Raw genomic sequence first — 19,255 nt, 5'->3', positions numbered from 1 at the left:
TAACCCACTGAGCAAGGGCAGGGATCGAACCCTCAACCTCATGGTTCCTAGTTGGATTCGTTAACCACTGCACCACGACAGGAACTCCTGCCCATTTTTTTAATAGGGTTGTTTGGGGCTTTTGGTGGGATTAAATCTTCTTTGTGTTATAGATGCTGTTTATGTAAGAAACTTTTAACAAAAGAAACTGAAAGAAGAATTTCTTGCATTCCTGGAAAAATCAATGTGGATCAACATGGAAATATTATCTACATTCACATAAGGTATAGAGAAAATAAAATACAGTTTTTAAAACATGAATTCAGAGTGTATTTATAAAAGTAAAACTACTCTTATAAAGACTGGGATAACATCTTTGTTGCATGTGATCCAACTTTGATTTAGAAAGTTGTTACTTTGAAAACAAAGTTGCTATAAAAGCTATATTTTATTTGCTGGGTAAATTTCATGATGTTTTAAAACTTTAGTAAAAATTATTATTATTATTTTGTCTTTATGGAATATGGAAGTTCCCAGGCTAGGGGTTGAATGGAGCTGCAGCTGCCAGCCTACACCACAGCCACAGCAATGCCAGACCTGAGCTGCATCTGTGACCTACGCCACAGCTTGTGGCAATGCCGGATCCTTAACCCACTGAGCGAGGCCAGGGATTGAACCTGCATCCTCATGGACACTAGTCAGGTTTGTTACTGCTGAGCCACAATGAGAACTCCCAGAACCTTAGTAAAAATTATTATACAGGAGTTCCCGTCGTGGCGCAGTGGTTAACGAATCCGACTAGGAACCATGAGGTTGCGGGTTCGGTCCCTGCCCTTGCTCAGTGGGTTAAGGATCCGGCGTTGCCGTGAGCTGTGGTGTAGGTTGCAGACGCGGCTTGGATCCCGCGTTGCTGTGGCTCTGGCGTAGGCCGGTGGCTACAGCTCCGATTCGACCCCTAGCCCGGGAACCTCCATATGCCGCAGGAGCGGCCCAAGAAATAGCAACAACAACAACAACAACAAAAAAAAAAAAGAGAGAGAGACAAAAGACAAAAAAAAAAAATTATTATAATCTTGAAAGATATGCTGGTTAGTACCATTAAAATGATTTCACTAACAGATTTTAGTTATCTATCTAAGTGTTATATTGACTTTGACAAGAGCACCAAATTTACTTTCAGATGAATTTTGTTAAATGAGGAAAAATGTCTTTAAAATTGGATTTTCTGCAATCTATTTATTCTTCATACTTTGTCAGCATTCCTTTAATGCATAGTCCATTTTTATTTCCCTTTTCTTTTTTTTTTCTTTTTTTTTTTTTTTTTTTGTCTTTTGATTTTTTAGGGCTGCACTTGCGGCATATGGAGGTTCCCAGGCTAGGGGTCCAATCGAAGCTACAGCTGCTGGCCTACACCACAGCCACAGCAACTCCAGATCCTTAACCGACTGAGCAAGGCCAGGGATCGAATCCGCAACCTCATGGTTCCTAGTTGGATTCTCTTCCACTGCGCCACAATGGGAACTCCCCTTTCCCTTTTAATTTCAAAACTGTTCTCATTCTGAGTTGGGGAGTAGAGGGAGAGTGTTATAAGTTGGTATAATGTCTCAGGAAAACAAAAGCTTTAAAGCCTATATGTATATTCCTTGACAATATCCTACCGCTAGGAATGTATTCAGATAGGTAATGTTGATTTGTGAAAGCATTTAATAAGGACATTTACTGCCATATATAAATAGGAAAAAGTGAGAAAACACTCAAATGTTTAAATGAACTTAAATATATTCATTGTAATAGCATATGGGTATAAATCACATCAGTATAAATTCTTCATATGTAGCCTAAGAGAATGTAAAAGAATATTATTACATAGAAAGTGGTTAGTCATAAATTAAGGAAAAAGACAAGGCAGGTTATAAAACAAAACTAGAGACTGTTCACTAAAATGTTAACTTTAGTGATGTTACCTTTGAGTGATAGTATTATGAATGATTTTCATTTTCTTTTTGGGTTCTTTCCTATATTCAAAATGTACAACACTTTATTAAAAAAACCACAAATGTTAGATTTCATATTTTAAACATTAAAAAAGAAATCCAGAGAAACTAATTTTTTTTTCTTTTTATGGCCACACCTGCAATATATGGAAGTTCCCAGGCCAGGGGTTGAATTGGAGCTGCAGTTGTAACTACACTACAGCCACAGCAGTGCCAGATTCATGCCACAGCTTGCAGCAATGCTGGATCCTTAATGTACTGAGAGAGGCCAGGGATCAAACCTGCATCTTCACAGAGACGTCAGGTCCTTAATCTACTGAGCCACAACAGGAACTCCAAAGAAAAACATTTTACCCTAGTATTAATAGCACAGTCAACTTTAAAATGTTTCATTTTTGGAGTTCCCATCATGGCTCAATGGTTAAGGAACCAGACTAGTTAGTATCCATGAGGATGCAGGTTCAATCTCTGGCCTTGCTCAGTGGGTTAAGGATCTGGTGTCACCATGAGCTGTGGTGTAAGTCACAGATACGCCTCCGATCCCATGTTGCTATGGCTGTGGTATAGGCCGGTAGCTACAACTCTGATTAGACCCCTAACCTGGGAACCTCCACATGCCGTGGGTGTAGCCCTAAAAAAACAAAAGACAAAAAAAAAAATAAAATGTTTCATTTTTATCTCCATATAAATAGTAGAGAGTATTCATTAATTATTAAGTAGTAGAAATTTTATACTTTTTCTTCTTTTTTTTTTGATCACACCACCCATGGCATGTGGAAGTTCTCAGGCCAGGGATCGAACCTGCACCACAGCAGCAACCTGAGCTTCGGCAGTGACAACGCCGGATCCTTAACCCACTGAGCCACAACAGAACTCCTATACTTTTTTGTCTTGAGATTTGATTCACCTTTTGAAAATTATTGCCATTTTGATAGCAATAATTATTACTATGTGAAAAAACTGATAATAATTCAACATCCATTTTTGTTCAAAGTATTTTTTTGCAGGTGAGCTGTTGATAACATTTTAAAAATTGTTTTTAAATAATTTAAAGCAAATGTGACAATCATTTGTAATAACTTGATGGCATTTTGTTATTTATTGAAATAGCAGAAGTTCAGAAAATAGCAGAAGTTCAGAAAGACTAGGGACTTGGATAAAAGTAGGAATTTGCTACATATGACTGGAGCAAGTGAAGTTTTAAGCCTTGTCTGTTTAAGTTTATATCGCTTAACTTAAAAATGTGTATTACCAAGACCTGATTATATATTATTTTATTACTCACTTACTAAAAATACCTTTTGAAAATAATATAAAGAACTAATACATTAATGAAATGTTTAGAATCATCAATAATTAATAGCTTCTTTTATAATATGTACAATTAAAGGTTCCTCAACTGTTAGCCTACTCAAACTATATTTAGTATATAATCCTATCTCTGCCAGTCATTGTAGTCCATTGTAGTCTATCCCACAGCCATCATTTGGGGAATGTTCTTGGAAATAAACCACAAATTTAAAAATGCTTGCTTGGCTTTTCAAGGGCTGTGACCAAGTCTGTGGAGTCGCCCCAGGGAGCCAAAGCTGTTCTTCATCTTCCACCTCCCACTGCAGACAGTAAAGACCATTCATACCATAACAAACAAACAAAATTTGCTTAAAACAAATTGTTTCTATTGCTTGCTTGTAAAATAATATAACTGAGGCTCTTTTCCTTAGAGATAAGACTTGGGATGTTCATGAGTATTTGAATAGCCTTTTTGAAGAATTAAAATCTTGGCGAGATGTATATTGGCGCTTATGGGGAACAGTCAACTGGCTAACTTGTTCAAGATGTTATCAGGTGAGTTTGTTGGGTGTTTTTATTTTATTTTATTTTTTATTTTTATTGTTTGGTCTTTTTAGGGCTGCACCCGCAGTATATGGAGGTTCCCAGGCTAGGGGTCGAGATGGAGCAATAGCCTCCGGCCTATGCCAGAGCCACAGCAATTCCAGATCTGAGCCGCGTCTGCGACCTACACCACAGCTCATGGCGACACCAGATCCTTAACCCACTGAGCAAGGCCAGGAATCGAACCTGCAACCTCATGGTTCCTACTCGGATTCGTTTCCACTGCGCCACAACGGGAACTCCTGGGTGTTTTTAAACACTGTGCTATGCAAACATTGAGAGCAGGCTCTTTTGATATATGCTGTTTAATTAATTTCAGTGTGTTTGGATAATGTCTGTTATCTTTTTAAGATATTAGTGACAAAAAATGATGGTGCTATTAAACACTGCTTGCTTTTGACTTCAATTCTCTTTCTATGGATCTTCCTTTGTTTTTATTTCCATTGCTGAAGCAATCAATGACTTGCTGAACTTTTATAAAGCCAACAGGTTTTAAGTGAGCAAATCCATTTTTTTCCCCAAAGGAAAAAAAATACGGAATCCTTCTGCCTTTTATTATTTCCAGCCAAACTGTTTCTTTGTTAGCCCATAAATTTCTTTAGAAATTCAGGAACACCTTTGCAGACAGAGTGCTGTTATTAAGATGTGCCCTTGTTATAATAATCGCGTTAGGACAGAGGCTTTGTTCATTTTCTTCTAACTGAAGTCTGTCATAAAAACACAAGAAAAGTTGCTGTTTGAAGGCACCTATAATAAATCCTTTTATAGAATAAATAGATCTTTATTGGTCACAATCATTCCTAATTAGAATAAACCCAGAGTGTTTTACATAAAATTTTATATGAATCCCTTAGATCTCCATGTCCCCAGTAGTTTTCCTCTCTCACTTGGGTAATGATTTTCAGTAGAGGGAAGGAAGAGCAGAGAGCAGCTTATCATAACAAGTGAGATAGGCAGTCACGGTCCTCCCCACCATGAGGTATCACTTATAATCAAAGATATTGGGCTTCTCTTAGCATGTCAGAATGCAGAAAATTTGAAGCATTTTTTCCTCTCTTCATAGCAAATTGAATATTTATAAGTTTTAATATTTATTGTGGCAGGCTCATAAGCTCATAAAATATTTTGTATGCAAAATACTTTGTGTATGAATGTGCACCTTATAGTTTTTATCAGACTCAAAAGATTTTATTTAAAAACCATTGTTTATTTAAAAACCATCATGGCACAGCAGAAACAATCCAACTAGGAACCATGAGGTTACAGGTTCAATCCCTGGCCTGCTCAGTGGGTTAAGAATCCGGTGTTGCCATGAACTGTGGTGTAGGTTGCAGACGTGGCTCAGATCATGCTTTGCTGTGGCTATGGTGTAGACTGGCAGCTACAGCTCTGACTGGACCCCCAGCCTGAGAACCTCCGTATGCTGCAGGTGTGTCCCTAAAAAGCAAAAACAATACAAAACAAAACTATTGTTTGAGGAGTTTCCATCGTGACTCAGTGGGTTAGGAACCTGACTAGTTTCCATGGATGCAAGTTCAATCCCTGGCCTTGCTCAGTGGGTTACCAATCAGGCGTTGCCATAAGCTGTGGTGTAGGTTGCAGATGCAGCTTGGATCTTGTGTGGCTATTGCTGTGGCGTTGGCCTACAGCTGCAGCTCCAATTCGACCTCTAACCTGGTAACTTCCATATGCTGCAGGTACAGCTCTAAAAAGAAAAAAAAAAACAAGTAAATAAATAAATAAAAACTGTTATTTGATAATCATAATTGAATTATAGACTATCCTCGTTTTTGTGTTTAAGATCAGATCTTAAAATTGTCAATTTAGTTACTTTCTTAAAATTATCTTACCAACTTGTAAATGTATCTGAAACATAACCATTAATATTATAACTAAACCTTGATAAGTTTATTCACCAGTGATTCAGAGTTACTCCACGGTTTTCACTGATACTGAACACTGATGGATGAAAGGAACCTAAAACTCTTCTTCATCATCATCTGTATAGCAAATATTTATAAATATTTGATATTTATAAATATCAAATCTGTGTGCTCATGGATCCTAGTCGGGTTCGTTACTGCTGAGCCATGACAGAAAATTTTTTTTTTTGTAACTTAGGGCCACACCCACAGCATATGGAAGTTCCCAGGATGGGGGTCACATCGGAGCTACAGCTGCTGGCCTATGCCACAGCCACAGCAACGAGACATCCCAGCTGCTTCTGCGACCACAGCTTATGGTGACGCCAGATCCTTAACCCACTGAGTGGGACCAGGGATTGAACCTGCAACGTCATGAATACTAGTGGGGTTCGTTTCCTGAGCCATAATAGGAACTCCTGGAAAACTCTTTATGTGATTGGATGACTATAAAATTAGACATACATCAAGATCAGTTTCATTCTGATCTGAATTTTGAGTAAAGTGTTTTCATTTTTGCTTTTTAATAGCTTTATTGAGGTATAATTACATGCCATAAAATTCATTCATTTTAAGTGTACAGTTTACTGATTTTTTTCATAAATTTACAGAGTCGTGCAATCATCCCCACCATTCAACTCTAGTACATTTTCATCACCCCAGAAAGATCCCTCATGTCCATTTGCTGCCACTCCCTAACCCAGTCTCACCTTTAATCCCACCACAGATCCACTTTGTGTCTCTGGAGGTTTGCCTTTTCTGTACATGTAATGTGGTGGAACATGTATGTGGTCTTGAATAAAGCATTTTTGAGATGTATAATTTCATTATGAGACTAATACTTGATTTTGTGTATTTTATTTAGGCTTTTCTCTGTATAGAGTTTTCACATTGTCAGTATCACTCAGAAACAGTGATTTATCCTACTGCAGGAAGCTCAATGAGTACTGTTGGCACTGGAATTTATCCCTGCTGTAACCAAAAGGTTCTCCGATTTGACCCCACTCAGTTTACAAAGGTAAATTTTGAATGTTGCTCTTTTGTAGTTGTTGTGCTAACACTTCATATTTAAATCGTTTCTCCTTTTACTAATTTTTGTTTGTTTTGTCTTCTTAGGGCCACACCCCCGGCATGTGGAGGTTTTCAGGCTAGGGGTCAAATTGGAACTGTAGCCTCTGGCCTACGCCACAGCCATAGAAAGGCAGGATCCAAGCCGAGTCTGTGACCTACACCACAGCTCACGGCAACGCCAGATCCTTAACCCACTGAGCGATGCCAAGGATCAAACCCGCGTCCTCATGGATGCTAGTCAGGTTTGTTAATCACTGGGCCACAATGGGAACTCCTCCTTTTACTGTTTTTAAAATATAAATATACATCCACATAGAAAAGGCTTGATACATAAATAAGAATAGTAAAAAGTATAAATCTCTCTTTATACCAATTCTCATTTTGTACCTCTTCTTAGAAGTAGCCACTGTTCACCTCTTTCTTCAGACCTTGTTGTATACATTTCAAGCACAAATTATACATTTGTTTTTGTTTTTTTCGTTTTTGGCCACCCCTTGGCATATGGAGTTCCCAGGCCAGGGATCAAATCCAAGCCACAGTTGCAATCTAAGCTGTTGCCGTGGCAATGCCAGATCCTTAACCCCCTATGCTGGACCAGGGATTGAACCTGCATCCCAGTGCTCCCAAGATATCACCGATCCCGTTGTGCCACCACATAAACTCCTTTAAATAGTCTTTTTATATTGGAAATGGGATCATACTATTCATATTATTCTATAATTTGATTTTTTCACTCAACAACATAGCTGGGTGATCATTGTATGTAACATTTTGCAGTGTAATATCCCAAGCTGTGTATTTCTCACAGTTTATTTAACCAGTCTCCTGTTGATGATCATTTAGGTTGTTTCCAGTTGACACTATTACAGTGTTGCAGTGACACATCCTTGCACATATATGTTGGTTAGAGTCCTTGTTCACTAAGACTTTTGAAAATGTTATGTGATGTAAGGAACCTAAAACTCTTCTTCGTCATCATCCATACAGTAAATATTTATAAATCGCCAAAGTTGTTTCATAGTCTGTGCAAGGCAGAGATTAGTGTGTAAAATTATATTTCTGTCTTCATGGAGTTTATAGTTCAGGCAGTAATATCAAAATCAGGGGAAAAGCATGCAAAAGAATGCTTGATGAATTTCTGTAATAAGCTGGTCAGATCTGGGCCTTGAGATCAACGAAAACTTTGTTCCTCCTTAAGGGGAGTTGGTATTTGGTGGAGATCTGAAGGGGAGTAGGAATATGAAGCAAAGTGGAAGGAAATGAGCCCTCTGGTCAGACTAGCAAGGCCAGGAGGAACACAGTGGATAAACGATACTGTGAGAAACTGCCTGTTATAGAAAACAAGCATAGATCAAGACAGGGCTAGAGAGATCAGTATGTGTCAGGCCATGCAGGGGCAGGAACTCCGAGGCTGTGCTTGAGTTTTTTCTTTATTTCAGGTTTTGACGATAGCAGTTGTGTGTGGAGAATGGCTTGGAGTGAAGCCAGGTACAAGAGGAAGCCATCAGAGTCGTGTTAGAGAGATGATGGTGACTTAGACTAGGGTAGCGGAGACAAAAATAAATGAATTCAGTGTTTAGGAGGTAAAACTGAGCTGATTTGATTGATCGTTTCAACAGAGGGAATAGGAGGAGTCAGGGATGACTCAGGTTCTTGCTTGCGCTCCTGGGAAGATGGTGGTGCTCTTCGCTGATGGGGAAACAACAGAAGGAGCACGTCTGGAGAGGAGTTCTGTTAGGACGTTTTGAGTCTGAGGTGCTTTATAAGATAACCAGGCAATGCGTGTTAGATATATGGATTGTGGTGCTCAGAGAGTAGCTGGGCTGAAGGCTTTGTAAGTCTTCTTGCAAGTAAGTGATCATTGAAACCAACAGCTATAGGTGAGCATAAGAGCCTAGGGCCTACAATGGAGCCTAGAGAAAGTCCAGCATCTGTTGGTTGAATAGAGAATCATGAGCCTGCAAAGGAGAGTGATCAAGAGCAGACAGAACAATAGGAGGAAAACCAAGAATATTGTTAGGAACGTCAAGAGAGCAGTATTTAGAGAAAGTGTGTCCACGATGCTAAAACAGTGCTAAGAGGTCTAATAAAGTAATGAAAGAAATGTGTCTTTTGGCTTTGGTGACCTGGAATTCATATGAGTGAAGAACTGTTTTGGTGTAGTGCTAAGCTTAGAAGCCAGGTTAGTATGAGCAAGGAGTGAGTAGAAGGAAAACAAATGGAGACAGTGTGATTATCAACTCTTTGGGGAAATTTGAGAAAGAAAGGAGATGGATCATTATGAATAAATGAGGTTATTTATTGTTTCTGTTTTGATAGGAGAGACCTTTTTAAAAGTCAATAAGAAAGGTCTAATTGAGGAAGAGATATTGATAGTATAAAGTTTATAAGGAGACAGTAAACCTATTCCAATAGGGTGGAATATTAAGTATGTGTGGCAATATCCATTAAGCCAGGAAGAAAGCCCCTCTATTGTAACAGGAGAGAAGAGTAGGATGGTTTCAGATAGTAGTAAAATTGTGTTTTGGGGAGTTCCCGTAGCGGCTCAGCAGTAACAAATCTGACTAGTATCCGTGAGGACGCAGGTTCAATCCCAGGCCCTGCTCAGTGGGTTAAAGATCCAACATTGCCATGAGTTGTGGTTTAGGTCACAGACGCAGCTGGGATCTGGTGCTGTGGCTGTGGTGTAGACCAGTGGCTATAGCTCGGATTCAACCCCTAGCCTGGGAACTTCCATATATCACGGGTGCACCCCTAAAAATACAAAAGATAAAATAAAATAAAAACAAAAATAAGTGAGACCTAGTTAAACTTAAAATCTTTTGCACAGCAAAAGAAATCATAAACAAAATGAAAAGACAACCCACACAATGGGAGAAAACCTTTGCAAACAAAGCAGCCAACAAGGGAATATCCTCCAAAATACACAGCTATCTCATGCAGCTCTGTATCAGAAAAACAAACAACCTAATCAAAAAATGGGCAGAAGATCTAAATAGACATTTCTCCAAAGAAAACATATAGATGGCCAAAAAGAATATGAAAAGATGGTCAGCATCAGTAATTATTAGAGAAATGCAAATCAAACTACAGCAAGGTATCACTTCACATCAGTCAGAATGATCATCATCAAGAAGTCTACAAATAATAAATCCTGGAGAGGGTGTGGAGAAAGGGAATCCTCCTACACTGTTGGTGGGAATGTAAATTTGTGCAGACACTGTGGAGCACAGTATGGACGTTCCTTAAAAAACTGCTGGTAGCCTAGCAGTTAAGGATCCAGTGTTGTCACTGCTGTTGCATGGATTTGACCCCTGGCCAAGGAATTTCTGCATGTCATGGGCGTGGCCCCAAAAAACTCTAAAAATAGATTATGAATAATGCTGTAGTGAACACTGCTGTAAATATAAACCTGTTTGATGTAATGATATTTTGAAATGGAAGCCTCCCAGTCTGGGAAGTTCTTGTCATGGCACAGCAGAAACAAATCTGACTAGCCGCCACGAGGTTGCGGGTTCAATCCTTGGCCTTGCTCAGTGGATTGAGGATCTGGTGTTGCCATGAGCTGCGGCATAGGTTGCAGATGCGGCTGGGATCCTGCATGGCTGTGGCGTAGGCCGGTAGCTACAGCTCCAATTCAGCCCTTAGCCTGGGAACCTCCATATGCCATGGGTGTGGCCCTAAAAAGCAAAAAAAAAAAAAAGTAATAATAATAAGAATGAGAGGAGAAGGATACTTCCTCAGAACTTTAGTTATCTCTCTGTTGGAGGTTATTAAAGACCCTTTGTACAAATCAAGGTGACAGAAGAACTAAAACAGTATGACAAAATTGTAGAATGCAAATTCAAGAACAACAGCTGGATCTTTATGAGACAGAATAGCCAAAGTTTGCCTAATGCCTACAACACTTCCAAGGCTGTGTACAACAGCATCTCCAATCCCATCACCAAGAAAATGTTGTTGAGTTCATTGACAATGTGCAGCAGCTTCTCATGGACAGAAGAAAAGCATAATGTGGACCTGCACACAGAGCTCATGCTCCCACCACCTCCCAGAAATCCTCACCCTTTGACCTAAGACCTGCCTCCAACTTCAAGATTGAGAGGAAAGATGAGAGAGAAAAAGTGTCATTGACTCATTTTTTTAAAAATCAGGGAAATTCAAGAAAGAATATGTCTTGATGGCCATACTCATTTGACATTTTTCTTTCTTTCTTTTTTTTTTTTTTTTTTTGCTGTTTCTTGGGCCACTCCTGTGGCATATGAAGGTTCCCAGGCTAGGGGTCGAATCGGAACTGTAGCTGCCAGCCTACACCAGAGCCACAGCAACGCGGGATCCGAGCCACATCTGCAACCTACACCACAGCTCACGGCAATGCCAGATCGTTAACCCACTGAGCAAGGGCAGGGACCGAACCCGCAACCTCATGGTTCCTAGTCGGATTCGTTAACCATGATGGGAACTCCTACATTTGACATTTTTCTAAAAAAAAGAAAAGTATTATAGCAGCCTGTAAGTATTTGATGTGTTTGTTTCCCCAGTACTACAGTATATCATGGACTTAAAAACATTTTATTTGTATCTGAGAAACTCAGCCTTACCTGTGAAATCTGAAGACTGAAATAGCCAAAGATTTAAATGAGATGGAAATCAGTGAAAAAGAGGCCTTGTTTATATATATGGATAACTTTCACTTGATTGATTGATTGATTGACTGATTTTGTTTCTTAATGGCAACATGCATATGGAAGTTCCCAGGGTAGGGGTCGAATCCAAGCTGCAGCTCTGGCCTATGCCACAGCAATGACCTACACTGTAGTTCTCTGCATCACCAGATCCTTAATCCACTGAGTGAGGACACAGATCAAACATTCATCCTCATGGATACTAGTCACATGCTTAATCTGCTGAGCTACAGTGGGAACTTAGACTTTCACTTTATAAAGTTAACAGTCTGGAATATTAAGCATATGCAACACTGTATTTGTTTAGAAAATGGATTTCAACTATGGAAATTTTTCCTTTTTTTGGGGGGGGGTCTTATTGAGGTTCGCAGGTTTGGGGTCTAATCAGAGTTGTAGCTGCCGGCCTACGCCAGAGCCATAGCAATACCAGATCTGAGCCACATCTGCGACCTACACCACAGCTCACGGCAATGCCAGATCCTTAACCCACTGAGCAAGGCCAGGGATCAAACCAGAAACCTCATGCTTCCTAGTCGGATTCATTTCTGCTGCGCCACAACATGAATTCCAGAAATTTTTCCTTTTTAAAAAATTTAGGGGAAGAGCTCCCATTGTGGCTTAGTGGTAACGAACCCAACTAGGGATCCATGAGAATGCGGGCTCACCCTAGCCTCACTCAGTGGGTTAAGAATCCAGTGTTGCCATGAGCTGTGGTGTAGGTCACAGACATGGCTTGGATCTAGCATTGCTGTGCCTGTGGCATAGGCCAGCAGCTGCAGCTGCAGCTCTGATTCAGCCCCGAGCCTGGGAACTTACATATGCCACACGTGTGGCCCTCAAAAGACAAAATAATCAAAAATTTAGGGGAGTTCTATGGTGTAGCAGTTAAGGATCTGGTGTTTATCTCTGAGATAGTTTGGGTTCAATCCCTGGCCTGGTACAGTGGGTTAAGGACCCAGTGTTGCCATAGCTTTAGCATAGGTTGCAGCTGCAGCTCGTATTCGAACCCTGGCTCAGGAACTTCCATGTGCTATGGGTGCAGCCAAAAAAGAATTAGGCGACGTCATTAAACTTTATTACTGTTATTTGTCATGGATTTCCTACATTTCTGAAATCTTGTATGCAAAAACAAATGACAGAATTGTTAATTATTGCACCGTATTAAACGACTTGGTTTGGCTTACATTTTAAGAAGTTGTTTTAGAAGTGTAAAAAAAAGTAAAGCTCAAAAAAAAGAAAAGAAAAGAAAACCTGAGAGTGAATCAAGATGGCGGCTCCCGTGGATCTGGAGTTGAAGAAGGCCTTCACAGAGCTTCAAGCTAAAGTTATTGACACTCAACAGAAGGTGAAGCTTGCAGACATACAGATTGAACAGCTCAACAGGACAAAAAAGCATGCACATCTTACAGATACAGAGATTATGACTTTGGTAGATGAGACCAACATGTATGAAGGTGTAGGAAGAATGTTTATTCTTCAATCCAAGGAGGCAATTCATAATCAGCTGTTAGAGAAACAGAAAATAGCAGAAGAAAAAATTAAAGAATTGGAACAGAAAAAATCCTACCTGGAGCGGAGTGTGAAGGAAGCTGAGGACAATATCCGGGAGATGCTGATGCCACGGAGGGCACAGTAGGCAGCCTCTAGGGGAGGTGCTTCCTCCTGACCCCTGCCATTCCTGGCAAGGGCAGAGGGGCTTGTACAGGGAAACTGTGTCTGCGCTGCCTGATGGACGTTTTATTATCTGGATGGTCTGGTAACCCTAGGTTTTCTGCACCATTTGGAGCCCCTTTCAGATCCCATCACTGTATTTTTATCCTGGCTCTGTCTGCCACCCCTCTTCCCTGGGGGCGAGTCAGGAACTCCCAGGAGTGGGAAGATGGGAGCCGGGACAGATAGGGGAGCCCTGCCTGGGCCTGCAGCCAGTCACCTGGTCAGACCAATAAAAGACATCTGTCACACTCTAAAAAAAATAAAAAAAATAAAATAAAATAAAAAAATAAAGAAAAGAAAACCTAAAAATAGAACTACCATTTGATCCAGCATTTCCACTCCTGGGCATATATCTGAAGAAAACCATAATTCGAAAAGATACATGCACCCCAATGTTGATTGCAGCCCTGTTTGCAGTAGCCAAGATATGGAAGCAACCTAAACGTCCATCAGCAGAGGAATGGGAAAAGCAGATGTGGTACATACATACAACGGAATAGTACTCAGCCTTAAGAAAGAACAAAATAATGCCCTTTGCAAAAGCAACATGGATGGACCTAGATATTATCATATTAAGTGAAGTAAGTCAGACAGAAGGACAAGTATATCATGTCACTTGTATGTGGAATCTAATTTTTTAAATGATACAGACGAACTTATTTACAAAACAGAAAAAGACTCATGGATTTCAAGAGCAAATTAATGGTTACCAAAGGGGAAATGTAGGAGGAAAGGATAAATTAGGAATTTGGGATTAACATACACACACTACCATATGTGAAATAGATAACCAACAGGGGCTTACTGTGTAGCACAGAAAACGCTAGTCAATATTCTATAATAACCTATATGGGAAAACAGTCTGGAAAAGAATGGATATATGTATAACTGATTCACTTTGCTATACACCTGAAACTAACACATTATTATAAATTTACTCCAGTAGAATTTTTAAAAAGTGACAATTTAAATAAAAACAAGTGCTAGAACTGAAAAATATAGTAACAAGTTTAAGATCATTGGCAAATTTAATAGCAAGTTAAATGTAGCTGAAGGATTAGCAAAAGATAAAAGTTAGAAGAAACTATCCATAATGAAGCACAGACAAAATTATGAGAAATATAAGAGACCCAGAGAATGTATGTCTTCTATTTTTAAAATTGTAAAAGAAACAAAATTTGCCATAACCGTTTTTTTTTAAATGTATTCGTCAGTAATGTTGAATATATTCCTGTTGTGCAACCTACCTCCAGAACGCTTTCCTCTTGCAAAGCTGAAGCTCTGTACATCATCAAAAATTCCCCATGCCTCCTAGAAACCACCATTCTACTTTCTGTCTCTGACTACACTACCTCTACTGTGGAAGCATACAGTATTCGTTTTTTTGTGTGCAAGAAGGTTTAACTTTTTAGAGGGGTTTCCCATTAGAAGAGAAAGAAAATGTATCAGAGGCAAAATTTGAAGAGATAATGGCTAAGATATTTCAGAATTGAGAGACACTGATTTATAGATCCAGGAATTTCATTGACCCCAGTAAGATAAGAAATCCTATAATGTACAACATGATAAATATAACTAACACTATTATGTGTTATATGTGAACATTGTTAAGCAGTATGCTGTATTCCTTAAACTTATACAGTGCTGTGTGTTGATTATATTTAAATAAAACTGGAAAAAATGTTTAATTAAAAAAATAATTTCTTTCAGAAAAAAAATCCATACCTACATATTTCATAGTGGAATTGCAGAAAGAAAGAAAGAGAGAGAAAGAAAGAAAGAGAAAGAAAGAAAGAAAGAAAGAAAGAAAAAACAGGGCATTTTCAAAGCAGCCAGAGGAGAATAATGTAAAATTCCTTCAAAACATCAGTAATTAGAGTTTATGTTTCAGCAATAGCAACAGAAGCTAGGGTATAGTCCACTGGGTCTTTAGTGTATCAGAACAGTTAATAATCTAGAATCCTGTCTTCCTTAAATATCCTTTAAGAATGAAGGCAAAATAAAGATGTATTTAGGCAAAGAAAAATTGTAGGAATTTGCAACCAGCAAACTGCTTTAAAAAGGGCATACTAGTGGATGGTCTCAAGATACAGGAAGGAATGAAGACCAAAGAAACGAGCCTTTGGTGATTAAGACAGGGTGGGGAGTTCCCTGGTGTTCTAGTGGCTAAGATTCAGCACTTTCACCACTGTGGCCTGTATTCAAAATCCCTGGTCTGGGAACCAAGATCACACATCAAGCTACTGCACACTGCAGCCAAAAAAAGAAAAAAGACAGGGTGATACTGATGACGTTTGAACAGATGGACCAGTAGAAGAGAATGAAATACAGTTGACCCTTGAACAACAGTGATTTGAAATGCATGAATCTACTTACACATAGATTTTTTAAAATAAATACATGCAGCACTACATGATCTATGGTTGGTTGAATATTTGGATATAGAATGCTGAATATGGGACTTGAGCATCTGCAGATTTTAGTATACATGGGGACTCCTGCAACCAATCCCCCACAGATGCTGACTGACAAAGATGCTGTTATAGGCCAGTGGGCAAAGGATAGACTTCCCAGTAAGAGGTACTAGGACATTGGGATCTTAAAATGGGGGGAAAATAGCTCAAACTATTCCCCCCCAAAGCCTGTATGTGAAACAAAAACTAGTAGAGCTATTAAAAGATAATACCATAAAGGAAGGGATTTTACTTTAATTTTTTTATTTTTTGGCCATACTCCTGGCATGTGGAAGTTCCTGGGCCAGGAATTCAATCCACCCACGCCACAGAAAGACATGAGCTGCAACCGTGACAATGCCAATCCTTAACCTACTGTGTCACCTGAAATCCCCAGGGAAGGGATTTTAAATTCAAGTGTACTAAGTAAAATAAATTGGAACTCAGGAGACAAACTCACAGGTGGGACCAGGTGTTAGCAGCTTATCTTACGAAAGATTCATATTAAGATTTTTTTTTAACTCGGGTACAAATCAATAATAAGACAATAGGAACTTCACGCAAAGTTCCTTGTTGTTCAGAAAACATGAAAAGGAAGTCAGCCTCCTTAGTAATTGGAGAAATGCAAACTAAAACCACAGTGAGGTACCACTGCACACACGATCACCAGAATGACAAGTTAAAAAGTCTCACCAAGTGTTAGAATGTAGAGTAATGAGAACTCTCCTCCACTGTTGGTGGTTATATAATTTGGCACATGTGAGCACTTGTGCATCAGGGAACATATAAAAGAGTGTTCCTAACAGTATTACTTGTAATAGCTCCAGACCGGAAACAACCCATTCACTAACTGTAGAAAAGATAAGCAAATTGTGATTATCCATGCAAATAGAACACTATACATTAAAACAAATAGTGGTTACATGCAATAACATGGTTGAATCATGAAAACATAGTATTTAATAAAACAAATGAGGCAAAACTAAACTCTGGTAGTTTAGGGATGCATTCTTAAGGGTAAAAGGATAAAAGCAAGGAAGTAAGTACCATGAAATCAAAATAGAGGAGAAGGCAAGTATGATTGGGAATGGGCCCATGGGGATTCCTGGATATTGGCAATATTCTGTTTTTTTGGTGTGGATGGTGTTACATCGATATTTGTTAAGGTATACCTTTATATTTCACGTTCTCTTCTATATAAGTATTGTTTTTCTTGAGAAAATTTGAAAAATCGTTGATAGGATGGTATTCCTGGGCAAAGAAGAACAGAAACATCCAGTCATCTTTAAAGGAATATTTCTGTAATGAACCAACCTCTCAAATTTAGTTTCTTACATGACAGGGTTGTAAAGTAAAGGACCACACGGTTGCTCTTCGCGATCACAGTGAAGGTGAAGATTTGCTGTCCTGTCCGACTGCTAGAATACTGGATGATCTGCACAAACACAAAGATGTCATTCTTGTGCCTTTTGCTAAAGATACAGTTAGGTGAGGTGGGGGAAGCACCCTACTGCTGCTTTTTATTCCGTGTTTCTCATCCTAGAATCCTCTATCTGCTAGTGCCTCCCCAAATCTGTAATGGCAGTCCCCGAGTGTACGTTATTTCAGAGAGCATAGCTGAAATTATATGTCACCTTACAATAATAGCAAGCAGGCATATATTTGATAGAAAAAAACACCTCAAAATATTGGTGATCCAGGGGGAGGAAAAACTAATAGAAGGAGTTCCTGGTGATTCCAAAGCGTAGGGCCCGCCATTCAACTTCAGAGAGTTTTTAACACTTTTCCAAGTAACTTCAGCCCATTTTAGTTTGATTGATAGAACTAGAAAAAAAAACTCATGGTTGAGATTATCTTTGCATACTTTTGAACCCTTGGATTCAGTAATTTCTGAATTCACTACCATCATTTTTCAATTGCAGCAGGCTATTGGGCTGGGGGCCGGAGGACCCTCTAATAGAGGCTATTTTCAGAAACCATCATAGCCTGTTTCACCACTTGGTAGGTATGATGCTTTGCAGTGGAGCTTCCTTCAATGTGCAGTGGCTTCTACAAGGAGGATCACTAGATGCATTAAGAAATGTAAACATTGAGGTGGCATACTTTATACTCAAGAACTATATTTCTGAAGAGCAATTTATAAAATATTTGCAATAAAAATATTTAAATTCTTAAATCGAGCACTTCTCCATAAAATGTCTTTTTCTTTCAAGTGATTCTGGGGGTGGTCCCTGTGATGAAAAGAGTCTAGATTGTGATGTTTTACTGGAGCCAAATACACCATGGGGCCCCAAGAGTGGGGAGCTCAATGCTGTAAGTAGCTTGTTGCCTTTATTCTTTATAAAAAGTTTTGTGAATATAAATATATTTTTATTTAATTTATATTTACATTTTATTTAATAAAATGTATTGGGTATTTAATGAATTTAATTTATTAAAAGTAATTTTATAGGAGTTCCTGTCATGGCGCAATGGAAATGAATCCATCTAGGACCCAAGAGGTTTAGAGTTTGATCCCTAGCCTCGCTCAGTGGGTTAAGGATCCACCATTGCCATGAGCTGTGGTGTGGGTCACAGACAGGGCTCGGATCTGGCATTGCTGTGGTTGTTACAGACTGGCAGCTGTAGCTCCGATTAGACCCCTAGCCTGGGAACCTCCATATGCTGCAGGTGCAGCCCTAAAAAAAAAAAAAAAAAAAAAAACTGGGGGCACTCAATGCCATAAGTCTCTTTCCTTTATTCTTTATTTATAAAAACAATTGATGACATTTAATCTTTGACAGAAACCTGATTGGTTTAAATTGAAATTGAAAATATTGAAAAAATTGAAAAATACGCATTTCCTAACTATCCTAATAATGCTATATGAACAGGACTATAAGCGTGATAGGATACATTCCTTGCCCTTAGAGAATTAATAATTAACTTAAATTCAAGGGAAAAAATATATAGTCTTCAGGATTTATTATGGACAAATTATTTGAGGAATGAAGATAGTATAGGATATTTTATCTTCCAGTCCCATAAACTATTTTGTATGAAATTCTTTTTGTTAATTGTAATCAGTAATACATTTAGTTTTTCCAAGGTTTCAAAGCTGAGGGGTTTTTTGTTTGTTTCTTTGTTTGCCTTGCCTTCTGCATGCAGAAGTTCCCAGAGCCGGGGATCAAACCGTGCCACAGCAGCGACCTGAGCCACAGCAGTGACAACACCAGGTCTTAACCCACTGAACCACCAGGAAACTCTAAACTGAGGTATTTTTAAGATGACCAGAAAGCTTTGATTCCTGTTACTGACAGCAGTGAGTCTCTGTTTGCCTATGAATTTCCTGTCTTTATGTTGGTTGAAGCAGCCTTTCCTTGAGAAGGTGAAATATTCATGTAAAATGTGTTTAAAATTCTAGATGGCTATAAGTGTTTATTTATTTATTTATTTATTTATTTGTTGTCTTTTGTTCTTTTAAGCTGCACCCACGGCATATGGAGGTTCCCAGGCTAGAGATCCAGTCGGAGCTGTAGCTGCCAGCCCACACCACAGCTCACAGC

At 39.0% G+C, this 19,255-nt stretch overlaps 1 protein-coding gene and 1 pseudogene across 11 annotated transcripts in view; both read left to right on the top strand.

The window, feature by feature from the left end:
• KIAA1841 (KIAA1841 ortholog) overlaps positions 1-19,255 on the top strand; it is a 71,299-nt gene that overhangs the window by 32,007 nt on the left and 20,037 nt on the right. For 10 of the 11 annotated variants that reach the window (XM_021087516.1, XM_021087515.1, XM_021087512.1 and 7 more), the window contains 5 exons: positions 153-263; positions 3,695-3,818; positions 6,654-6,806; positions 17,053-17,198; positions 17,924-18,023. In XM_021087516.1, the coding sequence (XP_020943175.1) occupies positions 153-263; positions 3,695-3,818; positions 6,654-6,806; positions 17,053-17,198; positions 17,924-18,023 (634 nt within the window). The remainder of the gene's footprint in view (positions 1-152; positions 264-3,694; positions 3,819-6,653; positions 6,807-17,052; positions 17,199-17,923; positions 18,024-19,255) is intronic. The other variant, XM_021087510.1, reaches the window with a different exon arrangement.
• On the top strand, positions 12,781-13,517 carry LOC100522989 (annotated as a pseudogene).

Source organism: Sus scrofa, chromosome 3, assembly GCF_000003025.6.
Source record: "Sus scrofa isolate TJ Tabasco breed Duroc chromosome 3, Sscrofa11.1, whole genome shotgun sequence".
Lineage (NCBI taxonomy): Eukaryota > Metazoa > Chordata > Mammalia > Artiodactyla > Suidae > Sus > Sus scrofa.
The sequence above is the reverse complement of the archived record's forward strand: the minus strand, read 5'-3'. Positions and strand labels throughout refer to the sequence as shown.